A 20,636-nucleotide genomic window follows, 5' to 3' on the forward strand; every position below is an offset into this window, starting at 1 on the left:
CAGAAGCAGATGAGGACCCCAAGGTGGAAACATCATGGGTTTGTGACGAGGAAGGGGAGTCCCTTGGGTCTTACGGGGAGTGGGAGCCTCTGTGCCAGGGGCTGCCCCAGGCTTGGAGGAAACAGGTCAGCACCTGGAGGGCTGGCTGGCCCCCAGGGAGGGTGGGCTGAGCGGAGAGGAGCTTGTGCCTATAGATGTTCACTCAGGGCCTCCGGGGGAGACTGAGGCAGATTTGGTGTGCTTGGGCTGGTAGCAGAGGCAGCAGCCCAGGAACCTTACATGGAGGAGAGGAGGTTCCGTGGTGGCCTCCTGGGGATCAGGGGACCCCGGTGAGTGGGGATGACCCACCACAGTCAGGACCTGACAGTGGACCTTGTCCCTCAGACACCACAAAGCACCAGGTAACAAAAGGCCTGAACTTTATTAATTCTCCACCAATCCCAACCCCCAAGGCCCTCGTGGGAAACCCACTGAGGTCAGAGATCACCAGACCTCGGGGCCAGGGGGTCCAAAGCGTCTCAGAAGCTGCTCCTGGTCCTCTAGGTCCTTCCGCACCTTCTTGCGCATGTAGAAGATGGGGCAGTCCCGGCTGTGGGCAGGGTTAGGGGTCAGGGCTGGTTGCCCGAGGCTGCAGAGTCCCTCTGCCCAGCCCAGTGATGGGGCGGGGGCAGTTCCCAGGACTTTGACCCCGGACTGCTGCCCACCCACCCCCTCCCGTGTAGGGCTGTTTGCTCAGCGGGCATGGGGGGGTGCCGATAACAGCGGGTGCCCGCTGAGGCGCTGGGCCACCAGCCGTATATCACCTGTCACCTGGCGTGGGAACCCACCCCGCCCACCCGTTCCCTGGGGAAAGCCCGGCACCGCCCTGAGGGAGGGGGTCAGGACTGGGGGGGCAGCAGTGCGGCCATTTCCCAGGCAGATACAGATGCCCAGCCCTGCCCCACTCGACAGCTCCCCAGCCCCGACCCCTGGGAGGGCTGGGTCAGGCACTGGCCCATTACTGGCCAGGACACCAAGGGTCGTGAGACCCCACAGCCTGAAGGGGATGTGGGACAGGGCGCTGCTTGAGACCTAGGATTTGGGGCACTGGTCCACAGGCCTCGGGAGCTTAGGGGGACCTGGGCAGGCCAAGGCGAGGGCGGTGGGGGCGGACAGGTGTATGTACCTAGTGCAGATGACATCCTCGTGCAGGCTGCCCTGACAGCGCTGGCACTGGGTCCAGAGGCGTGAGAAGCGCTCCTCCAGGGCGTTCAGGTGGGACACCTGGGGATGGTGGGGCTTAGCAAGCAGCCGGAGCCTCAGCCCTACCCCTGAGTGCCCTCCCCCGACCCCTCACCTCCTTCTGATACAGCTCTGACTCCCGGGGCTGGCAGAACTTGCACACGGCTCCTGGGGGTGGGGGGGTCAGCACAGGGCGCTGGGGCCGAGCCAGGGCCCGGGCGGCCCCATCCCTGTCCCTTCCCCGCCCGCTGCCCATCCCGGCTTCTGAAAGTCCCCAGAGATGAGAGAACAAGGGAATGAGTGTGTGGGGAAAACTCCCTGGGGAACTCCCAGGTCGGGGGTCCAGGACCCCCTTGGGGTGTGACTGCAGAGAGGAACCCCCCACCTAGGGGCCAAGGCCTACACAGGCAGCAGTGCCAGCTTGTGGGGCAGGTGCCGGGGACCCCGGGCAATGGCAGAGGAGGGTGAACGGTGGGGAGCAGGGTCTGGGGTCAGAGCGGGGACCACGCTCACCCTGGTGGCTTAGGACAGTGCGGCAGCCGATGCAGCAGCTTTGGCGCCTGGTGAAGGCCAGGAGGCCGCCCACCTTGCCCGTGAGCACGGTCTTGCACCGCGTGTGGTCCCCGCCTGCAGGGGAGGGGTGAGGACAGGCATGAGCTGCTGCCCTCTCCCCGCTCCCTGGACACCCCCAGCCGCCCTGGGCGCCCCCGTACGCAGCAGCACGGCCTCGGCGCGGCCCTCGCCCAGGATGGGCTCGAAGATGCGCAGGAGCGGCTTGGCGAGCTGCTGCTCCAGGTAGTACTGCGTGTCGATGGGCAGGCTGTGCTCCAGCACGAACAGGGGGTCCTGCGGGCAGAGTGGCCAGAATGGTCCCACCTGGGGCCGAGGGCTGTGGTCAACAACAGGATGCGGGGTGAAGAGCACCAGGAGCCACCAGGGGCCTCCGGTCATGAATGGGACCATGGTAACAGGGCAGTTACTGGGCCTAGAGCTGCCCTTTGGAGAATGGCATCAGGGGGAGATGTGGGTCTGGGATGGGGTCAGAAGTCATGGGGGGGGTCCCTGGCCATGGGCTCTGTGATCCATGCTGGGGTCCACAGGTGGAGCCCTCAGGTCACCAAGGAAGGTCAGAGTTCATAGCGGGAGGATTGGGGCGTTAAGGTGGACAGGGGCTGGAGTGGGAGGCTCGAAACTGAAAAGAATGAGGGTGGGGGGTAAGGGGGGCCTCCAGAAGGCGCAGGGTGGCCTGGGAACAAAGCGTCATGGAGCTCCTGGTGTGCTGGGGGCGGCTGTCAGGGGCCCGTGGAGCCCACAGTGGGAAACACCCTCCCCTGGGCTCGGAAAGCAGAAGTGAGAACGGGGAGGGCCGGGCAGTGCGGGCAGCCCAGGTGGGCCTGACCTCAGACTTCATGTAGGCAGCCACGCCCTTGGCAGCGCTGATGATCACGTAGGGAACCCGGTCGCCCAGGCTGGGTGCACTCCCAGGGTCCCGCTTCCTCATCCTGTGGGGAGACCAGTGGGTCAGGGCAGGGCAGGGCGCAGGAGTGCTGGGCACAGCTGGGGTGGGTCAGCCCCCACTGGGCAGACCTCTCAGCCAGCTCCACGTGGGCCTGCTTGCCAGCGTAGTCGGCGGCTGCGCGGGTCAGCTCCTTGGTGATGACCAGTTGGGAGATGTCGATACGGTTGCACAGCAGGTCCGAGATAACATCCTGTGCATGGGCCACGGCGCCCGTGGGGTCTCTGAGGGCCAGATGTGGAGGCATCACCAGTGGCTGCTGAGGGCCAGGCTGGTATCTCTGCCTCCCCAAGGCTGGGGGACCAAGACAGGCTCTGAGGGCTGAGATCCAGGGCGGGGAGGGGCCCTGCCCAGCCATAGGCTGCACAGTGGCAGAGACAGGGCCTGAACCCACAGCTGTACAACCTCATACTCTTTCCACCACTCCGCCACTGAAGTCAGCCTGACACCTGTGTCCTCGAGGGAGGAGGGGACTGGGGGCCTGGACTCCTGGGTCTGAGGGAGGAGGGGACTGGGGGCCTGGACTCCTGTGTCTGAGGGAGGAGGGGACTGGGGGCCTGGACTCCTGGGTCTGAGGGAGGAAGAGGGGCCAGGAGCCTGGCCTGGTCTGGATGGAGGGTCCCACACACCGGTCAATGAGCAGGCGGCGCAGCGAGGAGGTGATGAGATTGGCCACTAGGGGGCAGTTGTCCCTGCGCACAGCTTCCAGGCCCTTGCAGTCCATGCGGTCATGGGCGTCAGGCCGGGAGGAGAAGAGCAGGCCTGCGTAGCGCTTCTTGCTGATGAGCAGGTAGGGGAAGTAGACCTAGGGAGGCCTGTGGCTGAAACCCCTGAGACTGTAGAGGCCAGTGCCCAATCCTGACACATCCCCCAGAAACTGAGGACAGACAGCGCTGGTCCCTGTGACACGGGATTGGGGTGCTTGGGGGATGGACCCTGAGGCCCCAGCACCTGAGCCCGGGAAAATCCTCAGGACACCAGGGCCCCCAAATCTGAAACAGACTGAGATAAACCTAGAGACAGGACCCAAACATGATATCCAGATGCTGGGGTGAAGCCTGGAGAGCCCCAAATCTGGGTCTGGGACAGACCTGAGGCAGATGGGGAATTCAAGGGACACCACACAAAAATGGGAGGCTCTGAAACCAAGAGAAGGTCTGCCCCACAGTCTGACTCTGGTGTGACCCCTGTGGATCAAGTCCAGTGTGAGAGCTCCCGACCTGAGCCTGCCGCACGCAGGGTAGCGCTAGACAACGGCGCCCTGATCCAGGGTTCGCCCAGGGCAGTCCCCACACCTGACAGATTATCAGGAAACCCCAAACCAGAGACACTCCCAAGACTGATAAGGTTGTTAAAAAATAGACACTGTGCTACGTGCAAAGCCCAGGTACCTTGAGAATCAGAGGCCCCTCGAAACTGGCCAGACCCACAGCTGCCCACTCCCAGCCCAGGGATGGGGAGCACGTACCTTCTCAAACTCGAGCCGGATGGGCGGGGGGAAGTGGCCCGACACCCAGTCCGCAGCCTCCCGCCCCAGGGCCATCGCGTCGGCCACAGAGGAGACACCAAATCGGCACATGACGGAGTCAGTGTCACCATATACCACCTGGGGCAGGGTGTATGTGACCAGGAGGCCTCCTGTGCTCCCCCCACCGAAGCATTTCCAGGCTCATTCTGGGTAGCAGGCAGGGCAGCCCCTGACCTTGGCATTGGCGCTGTAGCCATTTTCCACCGTGTACTTGGACTCCACCAGCTGCTTCGTTTTCTCAATCATCTGGCGCCCGAACCCAGTGACACTCTGTTGGGGACAAAATCATGCGATGAGGGCCCAGGGGCTGCCTGCTGTGGACATAGGCTCAGGGTCCCACCTCCACCACCTTCCAGAGGTATGGGCTTACGTGAGCCACTCTGCCCCTTTGGGCCTCAGTTTCCAAATCTGCCAAATGGGACCATTAAGTTGCTTCTTAATGGTTGCAAAGAGTGGGTCCCTGACCCAGAGTTCTGGGCACAGAGGAGGAACTGACTGCGGCAAATGAGTGTTGGAAAGAGCAGAACCAGAAAAGGCCATCGGCTCAGTGTTTCTCTCCACAGAGGTGCTGTGACGTCTGGTGACATCACAGGCAGCACTCTGTGGTGCAGGACCACTGACATTCATGCCCCCATTCCTGAAAGTCAGCATGCCACCCCTGTCCTTGGGCAACAGGAAACGACCCTACAGGTTTTTGAATGGCCCCAGGGAAGGGGGCCGCAGCAACCCCATGGAGAAACCATTCCTTTCCAAGTCTTATTTTACAAATAAGGAAACTGAGGCTGGGGGGCGGGGCACACACCAAGGCGAGATGTGTGTGACTCTTGTTTTCGTTTGTTTGGATCCAGTCAGAAAATCATTGTCTTTTAACTACGGCATTTAGGCCACTTACATTTAGAGTAATTATTGATTAGACCTGGGGTACAATCTACCACTTTACTACTTGCTTTCTATTTGTGCCACCTGTTCTGTGTTGCTTTTTCTCCTATTTTTCTGGAATAATTCAGTATTTTTTAATTATTCCATTCCCCTGCCCGCATAAGCTACAGAGATGGAAATAAGTGGCTAAGAAAGAGACACAACAGAGAGACAGAGGGTAGGGGCTGAGAGGGAAAAGATAAGAGACAAGGCCAGGAAGCAGCAGTCCTGCCGAGGGAGCCCCAGGGGAGCAAAGCCACATCCTTCCACCTGGCCTTGCTTAGGGGCTGGACTCTGATGGCCGTACATCAATTTCTTTTCCCCAAAGAGGCTGGGGGAGCCAATGAGAGGGGCATGGGGGGCATACAGTGAGGGGTATACCTTGCCCAAGAGAGGCCTGGGAGGGAATTTCTAAGCCCTAGAAATGTCCTGCCCTTTGTTCACCTGAGGCCACAGGCCACAAAGTATCAGCTTGACCTCTACACGGGCCACATGGTATCAAATTGACCTCTACAAGGGCTGGAGGCCAAGGTCAACTACGTGGCAGTCAGTCATGCCTATGTGACCAACCTTTAATAAAAACCCTGGATACCAACGCTTGGGTGAGTGTTACCCTGGTGGGCAGGACTCTGTATGTGTCATTATACGTCACTGCCAGGAGAAATAAGCACTGTCTGCACAACTCCACTGGGAGGGACAACTGGAAGTTGCTTGGTCTCTCCTGGACCGTGTCCCACGTGCCTTTCCCTTGGCTGATTTTAATCTCCGCTTTTACTGTATTAAATCATAACTATGAGTGTCATGGCTTTTCTGAGTTCTGAGTCCTAGTGAATCAGTATGCACAAGCCCCTCCCACTGGCAATTCTTCCAAGCCTTTTGCCAGAGGCAGGAGGATTAACACAGTGCACAGGTAGGAAGGGAGCTCCCCATGCCTGGAGGTAACCAAGTCTGGGATATGTCAGGGTCCAAATCCCAGGGAAAGAAGCTGAACTGGAACACCTTTCTAAGGCTCTCGTAGGCCATGAACTCAGGCACAGCTCCCAGCTGGGCAGAACCTCAGACCCTCTGTGGTCTCACTGTAGATCTGTTTTCCTGTCGAGCAGCACAGATGCCTCCACTAAAGAGGCCTAGGGCACTGCTGTGGGTGGGGAGGGAAGCAGTGGGCCCAGTTTCTTCTTGGCGGAGAGCACTGAACAAGCACCCACCGAGCATCCTTTCTGGGTCCTCATACCAGAGGCAGGAAGGGGACCCCCCATGTCTGACAGTGACAGTGACTGAGGGCACACAGCAAATCAAGTGCCAGAGCCTGACTGTGCTGTTGGGTAACCCCAGCCCCACACCAGCCCCCCTGAGCAGACTGGCCTTGTTCTCCCATCAGCAGGAGGGAGGGAACCTGCCCTCCCCTGCCTCAGCCTCACGGGGACCAGGGGCCGAGACTACCGTGGATGTGGGGTATCAGGGTAACTGTGTGGCAGGTGGAAGAATGAGTAACACTGACGCTCTGCCACACGTCCCTTAGCCTCTGCCTGCCTTGTCCGGTCCCGCCCGGTCCCACCCTACTGTTCCCCACCTTTCCTTTATTTGTCTGCAGAGCCCTTGGTGACAACTGTCTTCCCGTACACCTTTACTGCTGTCACCATCTATGTCCCTACTAGGCTGGGCACTGCACGAGGGCAGAACTCTCATCCATTGCGTCACCTGCTAGACCCACAGGGCACAAAGCCTGACCCAGAGTGGATGTTTGGCCAATGTTTACTGAACAACTGAATGAACCAATCACTCAAGCACCCCCTGTCCAAAAGGCAGCGAGTTCTCCCAGAAAGGGGCTGTCTGTCCCCTACCTGCGCACGGTGGGGACTGAGCACTCACCTGTGAGATCTCCAGGCACGGCAGCTTGCCCACCTGGGCACCAGTGAAGCCATACACAGAGTTGGCACTCACTTTAAGTGCCAGCTGCCGCCCATCTAGGACCTGCCGTCGCAGGGGGTCTGTCTCCTTGGCCAGCTCGGCCTTGGCCCTGGGAAGAGGGGGGAGTACGGGTCACTCAGGCAGTGTCCCAGGACTCAGGGGGAAACGAGAGACCCAGGCTTGGGCACTGGTCAGGGAGCCTTTCTGTAAAGGGGTGCCATGTACAGTTGTGCGTCCCATGTGCTGCACAGAGGCAGCCAGTGGGGGGATGAACAGGGGCTGCCTGGAGGAGGCGTCTTGTTCTAATTCACACACAGCTGCAGTTAAGTGGTGCCTGGCAGCCCCTGGGTGACCCACAAAGACAGGGATCACCAGTAGCCTCACTAAATCTGAGCTCTGAGGAGGGGTGGGCGGGGGGCTCCAGAGCCCACCTCTTCCGGGCGCTGAGCAGGTTCTCCAGGATCTGGGGCAGCAGCCCCTTCCGCACCGACGTCTTTACAAACTCGTCCCCAGTGGGTGTCTTGATGAACTGGTCCTCAGTCAGGCTGTGTCGGAAGATGGTGGGGGGTGATGCTCGGCCTCCCCACTTTCCCCCACCTCTCACGTGTCCCCTTCCCTCCCCACTATATCTGGGTCCCCAGCCCCACCCTGCCTGCGTGGGCCCCTGGGCAGTGTAGGGTTCCACGTGCTGAAGGAGGGCGCCATACCCCAGTTTCTGGGCAGCCCCAGGCCGCAGGAGCGTGGTGTAACACAGGTTATGGGCCATCATGATGGATGGATACAGCGAGGAAAAGTCCAGGGTGGCGATGGGGACGTCATAGTACCTGGGAGGGCCGAAAAGAGTCAGGGACGAGACCCGCACCATGACCCCACCCAGACACACGGCTGCAGGGCCTCACCCTTTGAGGGGCTCAATGACTGTGGCTCCTGTGTAGTCCTCGCCGCCCTCTGTCTTTACCACAGGCATCAGCAGACCCTCGCGCATGGCCTGGGAGAGCGGAAGGTGGCAAATGGAGTGTGGGCATGGTCACGATTGCTCTGACTGGAAGGAGGAGGAGACGGGAGGGGCTGCCACGAGTGACCAGAGGCCGCCCTGGGGTCTGCCCACTGACCTGCCGCAGCAGCTGGGACACAACTTTGACCTGCTGGCCACGGGTGAGCAGGTAGCCGAGGGGTACACCAGTGACACGTGCCATCTCCATGGCGTTCACCAGTACCATGAGCCGCTCCAGCAGCCGCAGTGGCAAGAAGGCATCCTTGAGGCAGTACACTGCCAGGCGGCGGCGTGTCTGGTCATTTCCGTTCTGGGGACAGGCACCAGTAGTGTCAGGAGGGCAGGGAGAGGGAGAGGGTCTGGGTGGGGAGCGGGTGGAAGGAGGAGGTCAAGGAGTTGTCAGGGTCAGAGGGAGGAGGGAGCAAGCTGAAGGGCTGGTGTGGATGAGACGGGGGCAGGTGGCAGCATCAAGGTCACGTGAGTGGGCAGGACTGCGGAGTCACACCTGTAAGGTGAGGTCAGAGGTTGGGGGCAGGAGGTTAAGGTGAAGGTCAGGAATACAGATGGGAAGTGGAAGTCCAAGGTCATGAGGACAGGAGCAAGGCTAAGGTCAGAGTAGGTGACGGGGGGAGAGCAGGAGCAGGATGCGGCTCAGCGGTTGGGACAGGAGGCGGAAGGTGGGGTCAGCGGTCCCGGGCTGGGGGCACCTGCAGGTCGGTGATGATGCTGTGCTGTACGTCCTCCTTCTGCTCGCCCAGGAAGTGGAAGCTTACGGCGTTGAGCGTGTAGGAGCGGAGCTTGTATTCCCGCAGCAGCACCTGGGGTGGGGGGGCAGGGTCGGTCCACGCCCTGGGCCGCGGCCCCACAAGGCCCGGGCCCCTCTGCCCACCGGGACCAGCCGTACCTGCAGCATGTCCATCTGCACGCGGCCCACCATGCTGACCACCTTGCTGTCCCGCCGGCCGGTCTGCTTTGACTGGAAGGACGAGTCCCGGATGGTAGAGCGGAGGTTGATCACGCGGCCCAGGAAGGGGAACCTGTGCACCTGGGGTAGAGCACGGGGGCAGCTGCAGAGGGGGCCCTGGCCTGGAAGCCCCAGGCCTGTGCCAAAGGAACGGAGACCAGGACATGCACTTCAATGCAGCCCTCTGCCTGCTGGGGGCAGCTCTGGTGCAAAGACCCTCAGGGGCTGGGCGGGCATGGACTGGACAGGACAGACAGGAGACAGGGACCGGAAGTCGGGGGTCTGACAGCTATGGGGGAAAGGCAGTAAGGATGGTGCCCAGTGGCTGGGGGGCTGCACCCAGACAGGAAGCTGGACGAGGAGATGGGACAATGCTGAGCTCAGTGGGGGGGCAGTGGGTACACGGGGTAGGGGTCTGGGGGACAGCCAGGCAGCAGCACAGAGAGCTAGGTTTGGGTTCAGGAGAGGGGTCTGTGCTGGAGACGGGGACCTGGGAGGGACCTGGAGAGGAGGCCTGAGCTGGGCTGGAGCAACAGGGTGGAAGGGGGGAGGGGAGCAGTGGCCCAGGCTGACGGGAGGACTCGCCCTGGAGCTGTTACGGGCCATAAGTATGGTTTTCCTTGTTTCATTACAAAATTGGCCACACATGGAGAAAAGGAGAAAATAATACAATATACCCCCTGTTATAAGTTGAACTGTGTTTCCCCCCAGAAATGTTGAAGTCCCAACCCGCCCCTGAACCTCAGAATGTGACCTCATTTGGAAACAGTCTTTGCAGGTGATTAAGTTAAGATGAAGTCACAGGGTGGGCCTGGTCCCATATGACTGTGTGCTCAGAACAAGGGGAAATCTGAGCAGAGACAGGCAGAGGGAGACATGATAGAGACAGGGAACGTCCGAGGCTACCAGAAGCTAGGAGAGAGGCCTCAGGAGGAACCAACCCTGCAGCACCATGACGTCAGACTGTGAGACGATGCAGGTCTGTGGTACTTTGCATGGCAGGCGTAGCAGGCTAACACAGCCCATACACTCGCGTCCAAGTTCAACAAGCACTAGGGTTTTGCCACATACTTCGAGGAAACCCCCCCTTTCCTTATTTTTGCTGATGTATTTTAAAGCCTAGAACACAAGGCCATGCACCCCTGCACGCTTCAGTCTGCACCCCTGAATACACAAGCCTTTTCTTACTTAATCATAAATGCCCTCCCTGCTTTTGCAAACACCACCGTAACTTTCTGGACTTTGAGCAGGGCCGGGACAGGGTAAACGGGCTTTTCGGGGATGCCTCTGGGGGTGGCGGGCTGCAGGTACACAGCCAGGTGGACCTCTGAGGGGACAGCCACCAGGGAGTAGGTGAGGCGAGGTACACAGTAGCCGCCCACACCGAGCCTCAGGGCGAGCCTCCCCCCTCCCCCCCACCCCCGGCACTACCTTGAGGGTCTGGGCCCGGGAGATGAGGTACGGGAGGTCGAAGTTCTGGATGTTGTAGCCAGTAATCACGTCGGGGTCCATGGTGCGGATGAAGGCTGCCCAGGCCTGGGGCGGGGAGCACACAGGGTCACGCTGCTGGTAACCGTCATCACCCCCTGCCATGGGTCCCTCCCACTCCTAGGATGTTCCAGAAGCCCCCAAGAGTAGCCCTAGAGCCCTCCTGCCCATGGTAGAAAGATCGGGCAAGTGCTCCTGGGAATAATGCAGAAGCCAGAGGGGAAACGCTGAAGGGATCTGAACCCACGGACACAGCTCTCAGGAGCCAGGGGCCATGCCCACGAGAGCTCAGAAAACGGCTCCGCACCTGCGATGTGGACGTCAGGGTGGGGAGTGCTGAGGAAAAGGGGGGGACGTGGAACAAGAACCACCTGGAGAAGCTCCTCCTCCCGCTCGTAGCTCTGCACCTTAGCGCCCAGGATGGGGGCGCAGGGCCTCAGGGTGAGCGCCAGGCGCAGGAAGGGTTCCGGCTCGCCCCAGCGCAGGCCCAGCGAGCAGATCTGGATCACAGGGTCCCGCTCGGGCTCGGGGAAGATGCCTGCACAAGGAAGGGGATGCAGGGGACCTGACGCCTCCTCTCCCTCATGACACACCAGGTGGCTGAACCTCCAAATCTCCCTCAGCCTGTCCACTCCTCTCCATCTCCACTGCCTGCAGACCCTGTGTGACCCATCCTGGCTTCCCATCGCCCTTCATCTCCTGCCCTCTCCCCTCCCTCACTCAGAGTGGGATGGTCCTGCCTCAGGGCCTTTGCACTTGCTGCTCTCTCTGTGGGGAATGCTCTCCAGGCCCCAGGGACAGACCTTTGCGGCCAGCGCACTCAATGTCAAAGCTAAGTACACGCAGGGGTGCGATTCGCTGCCACTGCCCTTCTGGCGGGTGACTGACCATGTCTGACCACAGCACATCTACCTCCAGCTGACACAGCGTGGCCTGTGGGGACAGGGTGTGTTAGTGGCTGCAGGGTCCTGGATCCATGCCCCCTACCCCTGGGGAGCCCTGTACCTTCTTCTCCAGCCTCAGGACGTATTTCCCAGCAGGGAGTTCCAGCCAATTGCAGCCCACGATGTCTGCGTCTACCATGAACCTGGGGAGGAATGAGGTCAGTGGGCAGAAGCCAACCTGGGGAGAGTGGGCAGAGGGTGGAGAAGTGAGGCAGGGGCTGTACCGGATCTCAAAGTCAACGTTGGCCTCGTATGGTGCAAAGCTGGGTGTGCCCAGGCCTGCCACACGGACACCCTGCTCCAGGAGGCGGCGGGCAGGCGCCACGAGTCGGGGCAGCGCCAGGGTGATGCGCAGAAACTGGGAGGGGCCATGCCCCTGGTACCCGAACATGCCTGCAGACAGAGGAGGCTGGCACCAGCCCAGAGGGACCCCTACCCGCTCGGCCCCCGGGGAAGATACTTACTCTCCCGGGTGCATAGCTCCACAGCCAGCACGGCTGGCCCTGTGAGCTCCTTCCCCCCTCGATGGTCCCGGCTGATGGCTGTGTTCAGCTCCTGCTGCAGCTCACTCAGGTGCTGGGGCCCAAAACCTGGGGTTGGGAGGTCTGGTCAGAAGCACAGGGGCCACCAGGTGGCCAGGGGCCAGGAGGGATCTTCTGGGTGGGGGCCACTCACCAGGAGGCGCTGGAGTGTAGAAGTAGGGCGCAAAGCCGTGGATGTGGCAGCAGACAGACACGCCCTCATCAGTGACCCCAAATGCACGGAGCACTGGCACAGAGCTGTGGGACAGCGGCGGTGCCCCAGGCAGGGGCTGCGCTGGGCCTGGGAGTGTCACATGGTAAGGCAGGACTGCCCCTCAGATTCCTCAAAGGCTCACCTCCCCAGCCTCTCCTGTGCTGGGAACACAGCCCCACGGCAGTAGCTTGGGGCACTCCTGCCGAGATCAACCTTCTGCACTGTTCCCTCAGCCCTGCTGCTTCCCCTAGTCCCCCTACAGGCCATTTTCCACCCCACAGCTAGAGGGAACCCCCGCCTGTTTTTGCAAAACAAAAAAAATTTTCTTTTAAACAGTAAAATCAACTTGGTGTGTGTGTAGTATCATGAACTTTAACGTATGTATAGATTTGTGTAAACACCACCAAAATCGGGTACAAGACCATTCTGTCGGTCTAAATAGCTCCCTTGAGCTGCCCCTTTGCAATCACATGTCCCTCCCACCCCAAGCCCGGCACCTGTGCCCCGAACCCCCTGCCACTCTCCTTGGTGCCCGTCCTGGGCACCCCATCCCTGTCCCTCCCTCTCACAGCCCTGGGCACTGGGCAGAGACTGCCTGTGACAATCTCCTCCCACCCACCAGGGCGCTCTCCCAGTCTCACCCACATAATGGTCAATCTCCAACTGCTGGAAGATGAGGGGTTCGGTGCAGGGGTCCAGGTGGGGCGGGGTGGGCCGACGCCAGCGGGCATCTAAGGCTGTTGCAGAGAACTGCCCTGGGTAGGGAGGGGGATGTGGGGCTACGTAGAGTCATGGTCCTCTCCATCAGTAACTGCCCTCCCAGCCAATTGCACGAACCCTCGGGGGCATCCGAATTGCGAAAGGAAAGTCAGGTAGAGGTCTCTAGATCAGACAGGAAACTGGAGATTGCGAGGTCAAGGGTCAAAGTCAGAATAGAAGTGGCAGGCAACAGAGGTGGCATACTAGCAGGGGTCAAAGGTCAGACCTTTGTGGTGCTCAAAGTGGGCCAGAGGTCATAGGTCTGCTGTGTGACTGTCAGTTCAGAGGCAAGATAGGTAGGGGAGCAGAGGGTTCCCACGCCAGGTCTCACCATCCGCAGCCCCCTCCAGGAGTGGTGGCAGCTGCTCCTCCTCCTCCCGTTCCTGCAGCCTGCGCTCTGCCTCCATCTCCTCCATCAGTGCCAGATCTTCCTCAAACTGAGATGGCCGAGGTGTCTCATCCTCATCCCAGAGGCCCCCACGGGTCCGCTTCGGGGGCACCCCAGGCCCTGGGCCTGGGCCTGGCCGCCGCCTACCATCCATCCTGCTGGGCAAGTCAGGGCTAGATGAGAATTCCTGTCTTCTCCACGGCCTCCCGTGCACCCACCATGACTGTGAGCCTTTTAACGTTCTGGACTGCCTGAGAAGGCACGCCACCTACAGGCTCATGGGGTGCTGGCACATTCCAGGGGCTCAATAATCATTAGCTCATATAATTACATGCCACTCCCCACCCCGTCTAACCCTTTCCTCACATGCTCAAGCCCCCCACATCCTTTTATCCCTGTTTAGTTGTCTCTGGCAGACCCCGTCCTGCCCTGCACACCCTCTCCCCATCACAGACCTGGGCCTTAGCATAGCCCTTTCTTTCCCATAAACCTCTGTCCTCAGTGCCCTCACCTACCCATCACCCCATCAGCCCAGGCCTTCATACAAAAAGCAGCTAGGAAGGGCCTCCTTCAGGACAGCTACTGTGCTGGGTGCCAGGGAATGGCCTAAAACACGAAACTGACTAGGCCCCTTCCCAGCGCAAAAGACTTCAGAGGCTTCCCATCCTATTTAAACACAAAACATAAACAGGAGCCCTTTTTATTTTGAATGTATACCCTTCGCCCATGTTCCCCAAGTGTCAATATATTGCCCCTTTTACTTTCACTCCTCCTCTACCCTCTAATATAACATGCAGACATCAGATTACTTATTTTCCTGAACCATTTGGGAGTTAACTGCAGATACTCTGAAGAACAAGTACATTCTCTTAAATAAACACGGTGCAATGATCAAATCCAGAACATTTAACAGCAACTCAATAATAATATAAAGAGCCCATTTTCCAATTTCTCTAATCATCCCCAAAATGCCCTTATGGTAACCGCCTCTCAATCCAGGATTCAATGTAGTAAACAAAACAAAAACCAAATAGAGACTTTTATATGTTTGTATGTTTTCTTAGTGGGAACCTATAAGAAGTTATTTTGAGGGTATATTTTGACAAGATATGTGGATATAAAAGTACATATCCTCTGGTGGACTAGACAAAAGACTGTATTCAGATTAAGCCTATTCGCTGTGGTTCGGTAAGAGAATATTAAGTAAATACACACTCAAGTATTCAGGGGTAAATGGCCATGGCATATGCAAGCTATTCTGAAAATAATTTTTTAAAGCGTGCATGCAAATCATAAAGTACACAGGGTAAAATGTGAAAACAGGTGAATCTGGGTGAAGGGTACACAGGTTCTTTGTACTATGCTTATTCTTTTAACCTTCCTGTAAGTTTGAAAATATTAAAAAAGAAAAAGAAATTTTAAAGCAGTACACGTCTCCCAGTATCAAGCTGAGAAAGAGGGGATTATGGGAACCTAGAGCGGACCCCAGACACAGCTGGGAGGAAGAAACAGGAGGGGACAAGTCAGCTGTCCCAGGTTCAAGGGAACACTCTGGATGCCCTAACTATCCCCCCACATCCAGTCTCCCCTCGGTCCTTTCTGCAACATGCCCTGGGCCTTGGAGCTGCCACAGGTAGCCCAGCTCGAGACATTTCCCTGAGCACGGCTGGGGGCAGTCACATGACTAAGTTCTCTCTCGCAGACGAGGGTGACTGTAAGGCGTGGAAGTTCCAGGACAGCCTTACGAGAAAGCCTGCGTCCAGCCTTTTCCCACTTGCGGATGGCTAGCGCATGGATGTGGTGAGCCCACCTGGCCCCCTGGGACAAGGTCAACACTGCAGGGGACGCACAGATGGAAGGAATCTGGGCCCTCGACAACCTTCTGGAACACGTCCGCCTACCTTCGGATGGTCACGTGGAGAAAAAAACTTGTATCTTGCCTGGGTCACTGTGCTTTGGGGTCTCTGCTTTAGCAGCTTAGCCTAGACCCTGACAAATATAGCACAGAAAATTCTGAACTGATTGGAATATGTTATGGCAAATGTCTGGAGGTGGTATACAACGGAGTACTTGTCAGCGTTAAAAAGGATATACACACAGGGTGGACGCATCTCAAACATGTGTAACAGAAGCCAGACACACAAGTACACACTGCGGGAGTGGGGAGTAACTGCTAATGGACATGGGGTTTCCTTCGGGGTGAGGAAAACGTTCTGGAACTAGACAGAGGTGGGGCTGCACAAGACTGTAAATGTACTACACGCCACTTACTTTACACTTTAAAATGGTTAATTTCACCTCAATTTTAAAAATTAGAGTATATAAGTATGTTGTATGATGCCATTTCCACAAAGTTCTAGAATCAGCTGAACTAATTTATGGTGCTAGAAATCAGGTCAGTGGCTACTTCCAAGATGGGAGACTAACTGGGAAGGGGCACAAGGGAATTTTCTGGGGTGATGCAAATGTACTGTACATCCAACTGTATGCTTGAGACGGTCCGTTTCACTCTATGTAAATTAGACCTCAATTAAAAATATAAACGTGAGGAGGCTGCAATTTCACATCCAGGGGTTTATGCCTCAGATATACTATCACATGATGAAAAACTGCCTTTACAAGGTTATTTCCGGCAGCATTGTTTGTAATCCCAAAAGACTGGAAACTACCTAAATGTCCTCCCCTGGGGGACTATTTAAATAAATCACATTACCTCCGTTCCACGGAATACTATGCAGCTGGATAAAGGAATGAGGAAGCACTCTATGTACTGATATGGAGGGCTCTCAAAGACGCATTGTTAGGCAGAGACAGCAAGGTGCAGGTGTATTTAGTGTTATCTTTTGTATTAAAAAAATGTATCTGAGAAAATGTGGGCAGAGGAAGCTGAGGGGCTTACAGGAGCCCAAAGGAGAAGCCAGACCTGCCCTGGCAGAGGGAGGAACAAGAGGGCCAGCTGGCTGCCCTAGGTCAATGGGCTGTGGCCGGGAGGTGCGGTGGGAGTGAAGGTGTTACTGGGAGCAAAATCTAGATTCCTCTGCTAGTTCCCTATCACAGGCACCATCCCTTGTGCAGTCAGGTAAGGCAGCATCAGAAGGAAGGTCGCCCGTGTGACCCCTCTCGGCTGTCCAGGCACAGTTTGGCAAACGCTGTGCTCACTTCCTTTCTTGACCCTTCAGTAGCAGATACTGACCAGTGTCTGCAGCAGTAAACGCTGAGGGCCCACTCTGGGTCAGGCGCTGGTTTTTCTGTGACCCTTGGTGTTCTCATCCCATCTCACCCCATCTCACGTCTTAAATGCCATCTCTGCTGATCACTCCTGCCTTTGTCTCCAGCCCAGACCTCTCCCCAGGCTCCAGGCTGACAGATCCAGCTGCCCACTGTGAGGACACCTCTTCAAGCACCTGAGACGCCAAAGCCGGGCTCCTGATCTCACCGCAAACCTGCTCCTTGCACCTCCATGGTCTCCCCCAATTTGGTAAACAGCAGCTCCCATCAGGCCAAAAACCGTGGAGTCACTCCAACTTCTTCCACTCAGACCACACGCTCGCTCCATCGGCAAATCCTGTCAGCTGCCTTCCAACAGACCCAAGTCCCACGGCTTCTTAATTCCTGCCCGGCTCCCAGCCTGGCCCTCCACTCTCTAGACCCAAGTCCGACGGCTTCTTAGCTCCTGCCCGGCTCCCAGCCTGGCCCTCCACTCTCTAGACCCAAGTCCGACGGCTTCTTAGCTCCTGCCTGGCCCTCCACTCTCTAAGACTATTTGCATCTTTATTTTGTACACTGCTGTTTGTCTGTCTCCCCCTGCTGGAAGAGGAGCTCCATGAGGGCCCGGATCTGGCTGTTTTCTTTACTGAAGCACTGCAGGGGTCTACAGCTGTGCCTGGCACATAGAGAGCACTCAAGAAATATGTTTAATGGAGCCTCCGCCGTCTCCCTCATTCCACCCTGCTCCTCAGTGTATTCTCCACATGGCAGTCAGAAGGCTCTTGTACAAATATGTCGGATCAGCCCATCCCTCCTCTGCTCAGAGCCTGCTCCTATTTCCTGTCTCATTCTGTTAAAGCAAAATCCTCACCGTGCTGCACAAGCACAAGACGCTACATAATCACCCATTTCCTTTTGGATACCACTTCCCGCCCTCTCCCCCACTGCTCACTCGGCTCCAGCTACTTGCCAGTTCTCTGTTTCTTAAACACTCCCAGCTTGGTCCTACCTCAGGACCTTTGCACAGGCTGTTCCCTCTGCCCTGCCAAATGTTCTTCCCCAGATGTCTCCATGGCTTCCTCCTGCCCCTCTAGGTCTTTAATCGAATGTCACTTTTCAGTGAAGCCTGTTTAAAATGGCAGCCCCACTGTCCCATCCTGACGCTCTCCAATCCCTTTCCCTGCTTTATTTTTCTTGATGGCACTTATCGCTGTCTGGTGCATAGTACCAGTTCTTATAGTTCTCCAAGTGTGGCCCCGGGTCTGCAGCAGCTTCAGCTTCAGGTGGGAACTTGTTGGAATGCTAACTGTCAGGCCACTGCCCAGAACCACTGAATCTGGCCCTCGGGGATGGGGTTCAGCACTCTCTGGACTCAAGTCTAAGAATACTGATGATTTATCTTGTTTACTGCCCATCCCCACAAGAAGAATGGGAGTTCTGTGAGAGCAGGGGTTTTGTCTTGTTTCTGGCTGTACATCATGCACCCAGAAGAGTTCCTGGGACAGAAGACATACTCAATAAACATCTTCTGAAAGAATGAATGAAGGCACTCACGGAATCGTTATGAAAACTTCTGAGGTACGTGCTGCTATTACTTTCTAATACAATGACTGGAACCGAGGCCCTGAGAGGTGAAGCCACCTGCCCAAGGTGGCACAGCTACCTCAGAGGAGCAGCGCCAGGGTTCTAACCCAGGGAGGCTGGCTCCAGAGCTCCACTGCCAACCCACACTCCAGACTGTGTTAGGCAAGATACATAGGTGAACTGTCCTCTGCCCTGCGGGGCAGGCAGACTGGGGACGGTTCGTCTGTTTGCTCACCGCTGTATCCTGGCTCACACACATCTGCTGAGGGAATGATTAAATAATTACAAATGTAACTATTCCCTCTTGCCCCCAGAAACATACATACTTTCCATGCTTCGGCCTTCCCCTCCTCTGGGTCTCCCTGACTCCCACTGTCCTTGTCAAAGGTCTGGGACCATCTGGGCCTGTGTCTGACTCCTTTACCAGACAGGGACCCCTTGACAGCAGGGCACGGTCTGGGACTTCTCTGAGTCGCCAGAGTGGCCCAGCACAGGGCCTGGCCTTGGGGTGTTTGCTGGATAAAATCCTCCTTTTTCTTGGCCACGTAACTCCTCTGCATCCTCAGAGACTCAGCTCTGATTCAACACTGCCAGGTTGATCCGCTGTCCCTGGGGTTCCTACAGTGCCCTGTGCTACTTCCGTTACTGCAAGTATGTGCCCCAAGCCAGGACTGCTTCAGGCTGTGAGCTCCTCAAAAGCAGGGTCAAGGTCCCCAGCACAGTGCCTGGAACACAGGCCCCTTCAAATCATGTCAGTTTAGACTCCTCTTGAGTGTCACCAATCCTGAGTCTTCCCTGAGACCCCAAGGATGAGTGTTGCTTCATCACAGTTCAGAGTGCTCTGAATCGAGATTTCCTGTCCTTCCGCCAACCAAATTCAATTATCACTTGCTCAGAGCAAAAAGCCTGCCACAGAGCAGCTGACTGAAGGACTCGAGAGGGAGGAGCATCACAGGAGGGCGGGCGTGGCAAAAGCCAGCTGGTAAGGAGCCTCTCTAAGGGACAGGAGAGGCTTGGGTGGTGAAGTGCAGGAAGGAGAGGGAGAGACACAGCAATAACACATTCCTGGAGTGGGTGGGGCTAGGAAGCTGGGATACTACATCACCCTGCCCTCTCTAAACCCTGCTCACTCATTCCATCTAAGCTCTTTCCTCAGAGTGGCACCCCCAAATCTGCTCTCTCTCAGCCTTCTTCACCCCACCTGTTGCTCAAACCACAAACCCCAGCCATTCAGGGCTCCTCTTCCCTACACCCCCACATCCTGCTGGCTTAATCCCCCAAAACAATCTGAGCCTGACAGATCCTCTCCACTTGCACTGCAGGCTGAGCCACCTACAATCATCCCCTCTGCCTTCTAAGTGGTCTCCCTCCTTCCACTCTTGCTCCTGTTACAATTCCACTTTCACTCAGCAGGTGAGTTTTGCAAAACGCAGGGCAGGTCATGTTGATCTAATACTCAAAACGTCTCATGGCTCCCTATGGAACCCAGAATAAAAGCCAAACCTCACACCAAGGTTTACAAGGCCCTACAGAATCTGGTTCCCCACATCGCCACCCTTACCTGTTTCCTCTGCTTCAGCTACAAACATGCCAAGCGCCTTACTACCTAAGGGCCTTTGCACTTGATGGCCCTTCTGCCCTTTTTTTCTTTACATGGCTGACGTCTCCTCAAATGTCACTTCCCCTGAGAGGCAATTTCTGATCACTCCAGCCAAAGAAGCAGGCTACCCTGTTGCATTTCACTTGGGAAAACGTATCACAGCCTGAAAGCACTGCTTTATCGTTATTACTCATTACTTGTCTACTGTCTTCCAGAGGCAAGGACCTTCTCTGCCTTGTTCGGCCTGTAGCCCATTTCTACAACAATGCTTGGAAGAGTACTCATTATTTAGTGAATAAAGAATGACACCATGCCCCCACGTGCACCACTGTCTCCCAATACCTCCGGGATCCACCCGGTGGCCCCCAAAGACCCTCTAGTGTGCGTCCTCTACCCCACCCCGGGACTAGGTGCCCAGTGCATGCACCCCCTGCAGGCCGAGGGACCCCAACACCCCACCGTCATTTTCCCGCGCCGCAGGCGCCCAGGCCCACTGGCCCCTGACCCTGCTCAGCGCGTCCCCTAGCCAAGGGAGGTCCCTCCCGCCGCCACGCCCCACGCAACCTCTCACAACCCTCTGAGGCCTACGCGCCCAGCTCCTCAAGACCCACTCCCTGCGAGGCCAAGTTCCCTACAAGTTCCTTTCTTCCTTTACTCACCCGCTTCAAACAGCGTTTCCCGCCACAGCCTACGCCGCCGTGACCCCTGACTCCAGGCGCGCGCGCAGGCCCAGAGCCGCCGCGCGCGAACCGGGCCACGCCCCTCCCGCCCAAGTAGGGCAAGTCACGCCCAACATTTGGCTGGGCCACGCCCCGCCCTCCCAACTGGGTGTGTGGCCTCGTCCTCTGGCGGACAAATTCCCGACAAACCCCGCCCCCTGTT

At 57.4% G+C, this 20,636-nt stretch overlaps 1 protein-coding gene across 1 annotated transcript; it reads right to left on the reverse strand.

Moving 5' to 3' along the window:
• Window positions 1–402: 402 nt before the first annotated feature.
• On the reverse strand, window positions 403–20,538 carry POLD1 (DNA polymerase delta 1, catalytic subunit). The gene is made up of 27 exons (XM_019741472.3): window positions 20,414–20,538; window positions 13,307–13,518; window positions 12,858–12,971; window positions 12,157–12,303; window positions 11,946–12,071; window positions 11,706–11,874; window positions 11,543–11,624; window positions 11,341–11,470; window positions 10,909–11,075; window positions 10,481–10,585; window positions 8,990–9,130; window positions 8,793–8,903; window positions 8,204–8,395; window positions 7,991–8,079; window positions 7,799–7,915; window positions 7,523–7,636; window positions 7,053–7,200; window positions 4,440–4,535; window positions 4,206–4,343; window positions 3,367–3,542; window positions 2,809–2,961; window positions 2,621–2,723; window positions 1,935–2,067; window positions 1,735–1,848; window positions 1,337–1,389; window positions 1,166–1,263; window positions 403–589 (listed from the first exon to the last, which is right to left on the reverse strand). The coding sequence occupies exons 2-27, from the start codon at window positions 13,515–13,517 to the stop codon at window positions 484–486; spliced, it is 3,333 nt and encodes a 1,110-aa protein (XP_019597031.3). The 5' UTR covers window position 13,518; window positions 20,414–20,538; the 3' UTR covers window positions 403–483.
• Between the last annotated feature and the right edge of the window lie 98 nt (window positions 20,539–20,636).

Source organism: Rhinolophus sinicus, chromosome 8, assembly GCF_057876585.1.
Source record: "Rhinolophus sinicus isolate RSI-liver-muscle chromosome 8, RSI-T2T, whole genome shotgun sequence".
Lineage (NCBI taxonomy): Eukaryota > Metazoa > Chordata > Mammalia > Chiroptera > Rhinolophidae > Rhinolophus > Rhinolophus sinicus.

Coding starts and splice junctions, on each gene's coding strand:
- POLD1 (XM_019741472.3), bottom strand. CDS start 13,517: ATGGATGGTAGGCGGCGGCCAGGCCCAGGCCCAGGGCCTGGGGTGCCC. Junction 7,916..7,990: donor GTCATTGAGCCCCTCAAAGG/GTGAGGCCCTGC, acceptor CGGCCCTCCCAG/GTACTATGACGTCCCCATCG. Junction 4,344..4,439: donor GCTACAGCGCCAATGCCAAG/GTCAGGGGCTGC, acceptor ACCCTGCCCCAG/GTGGTATATGGTGACACTGA.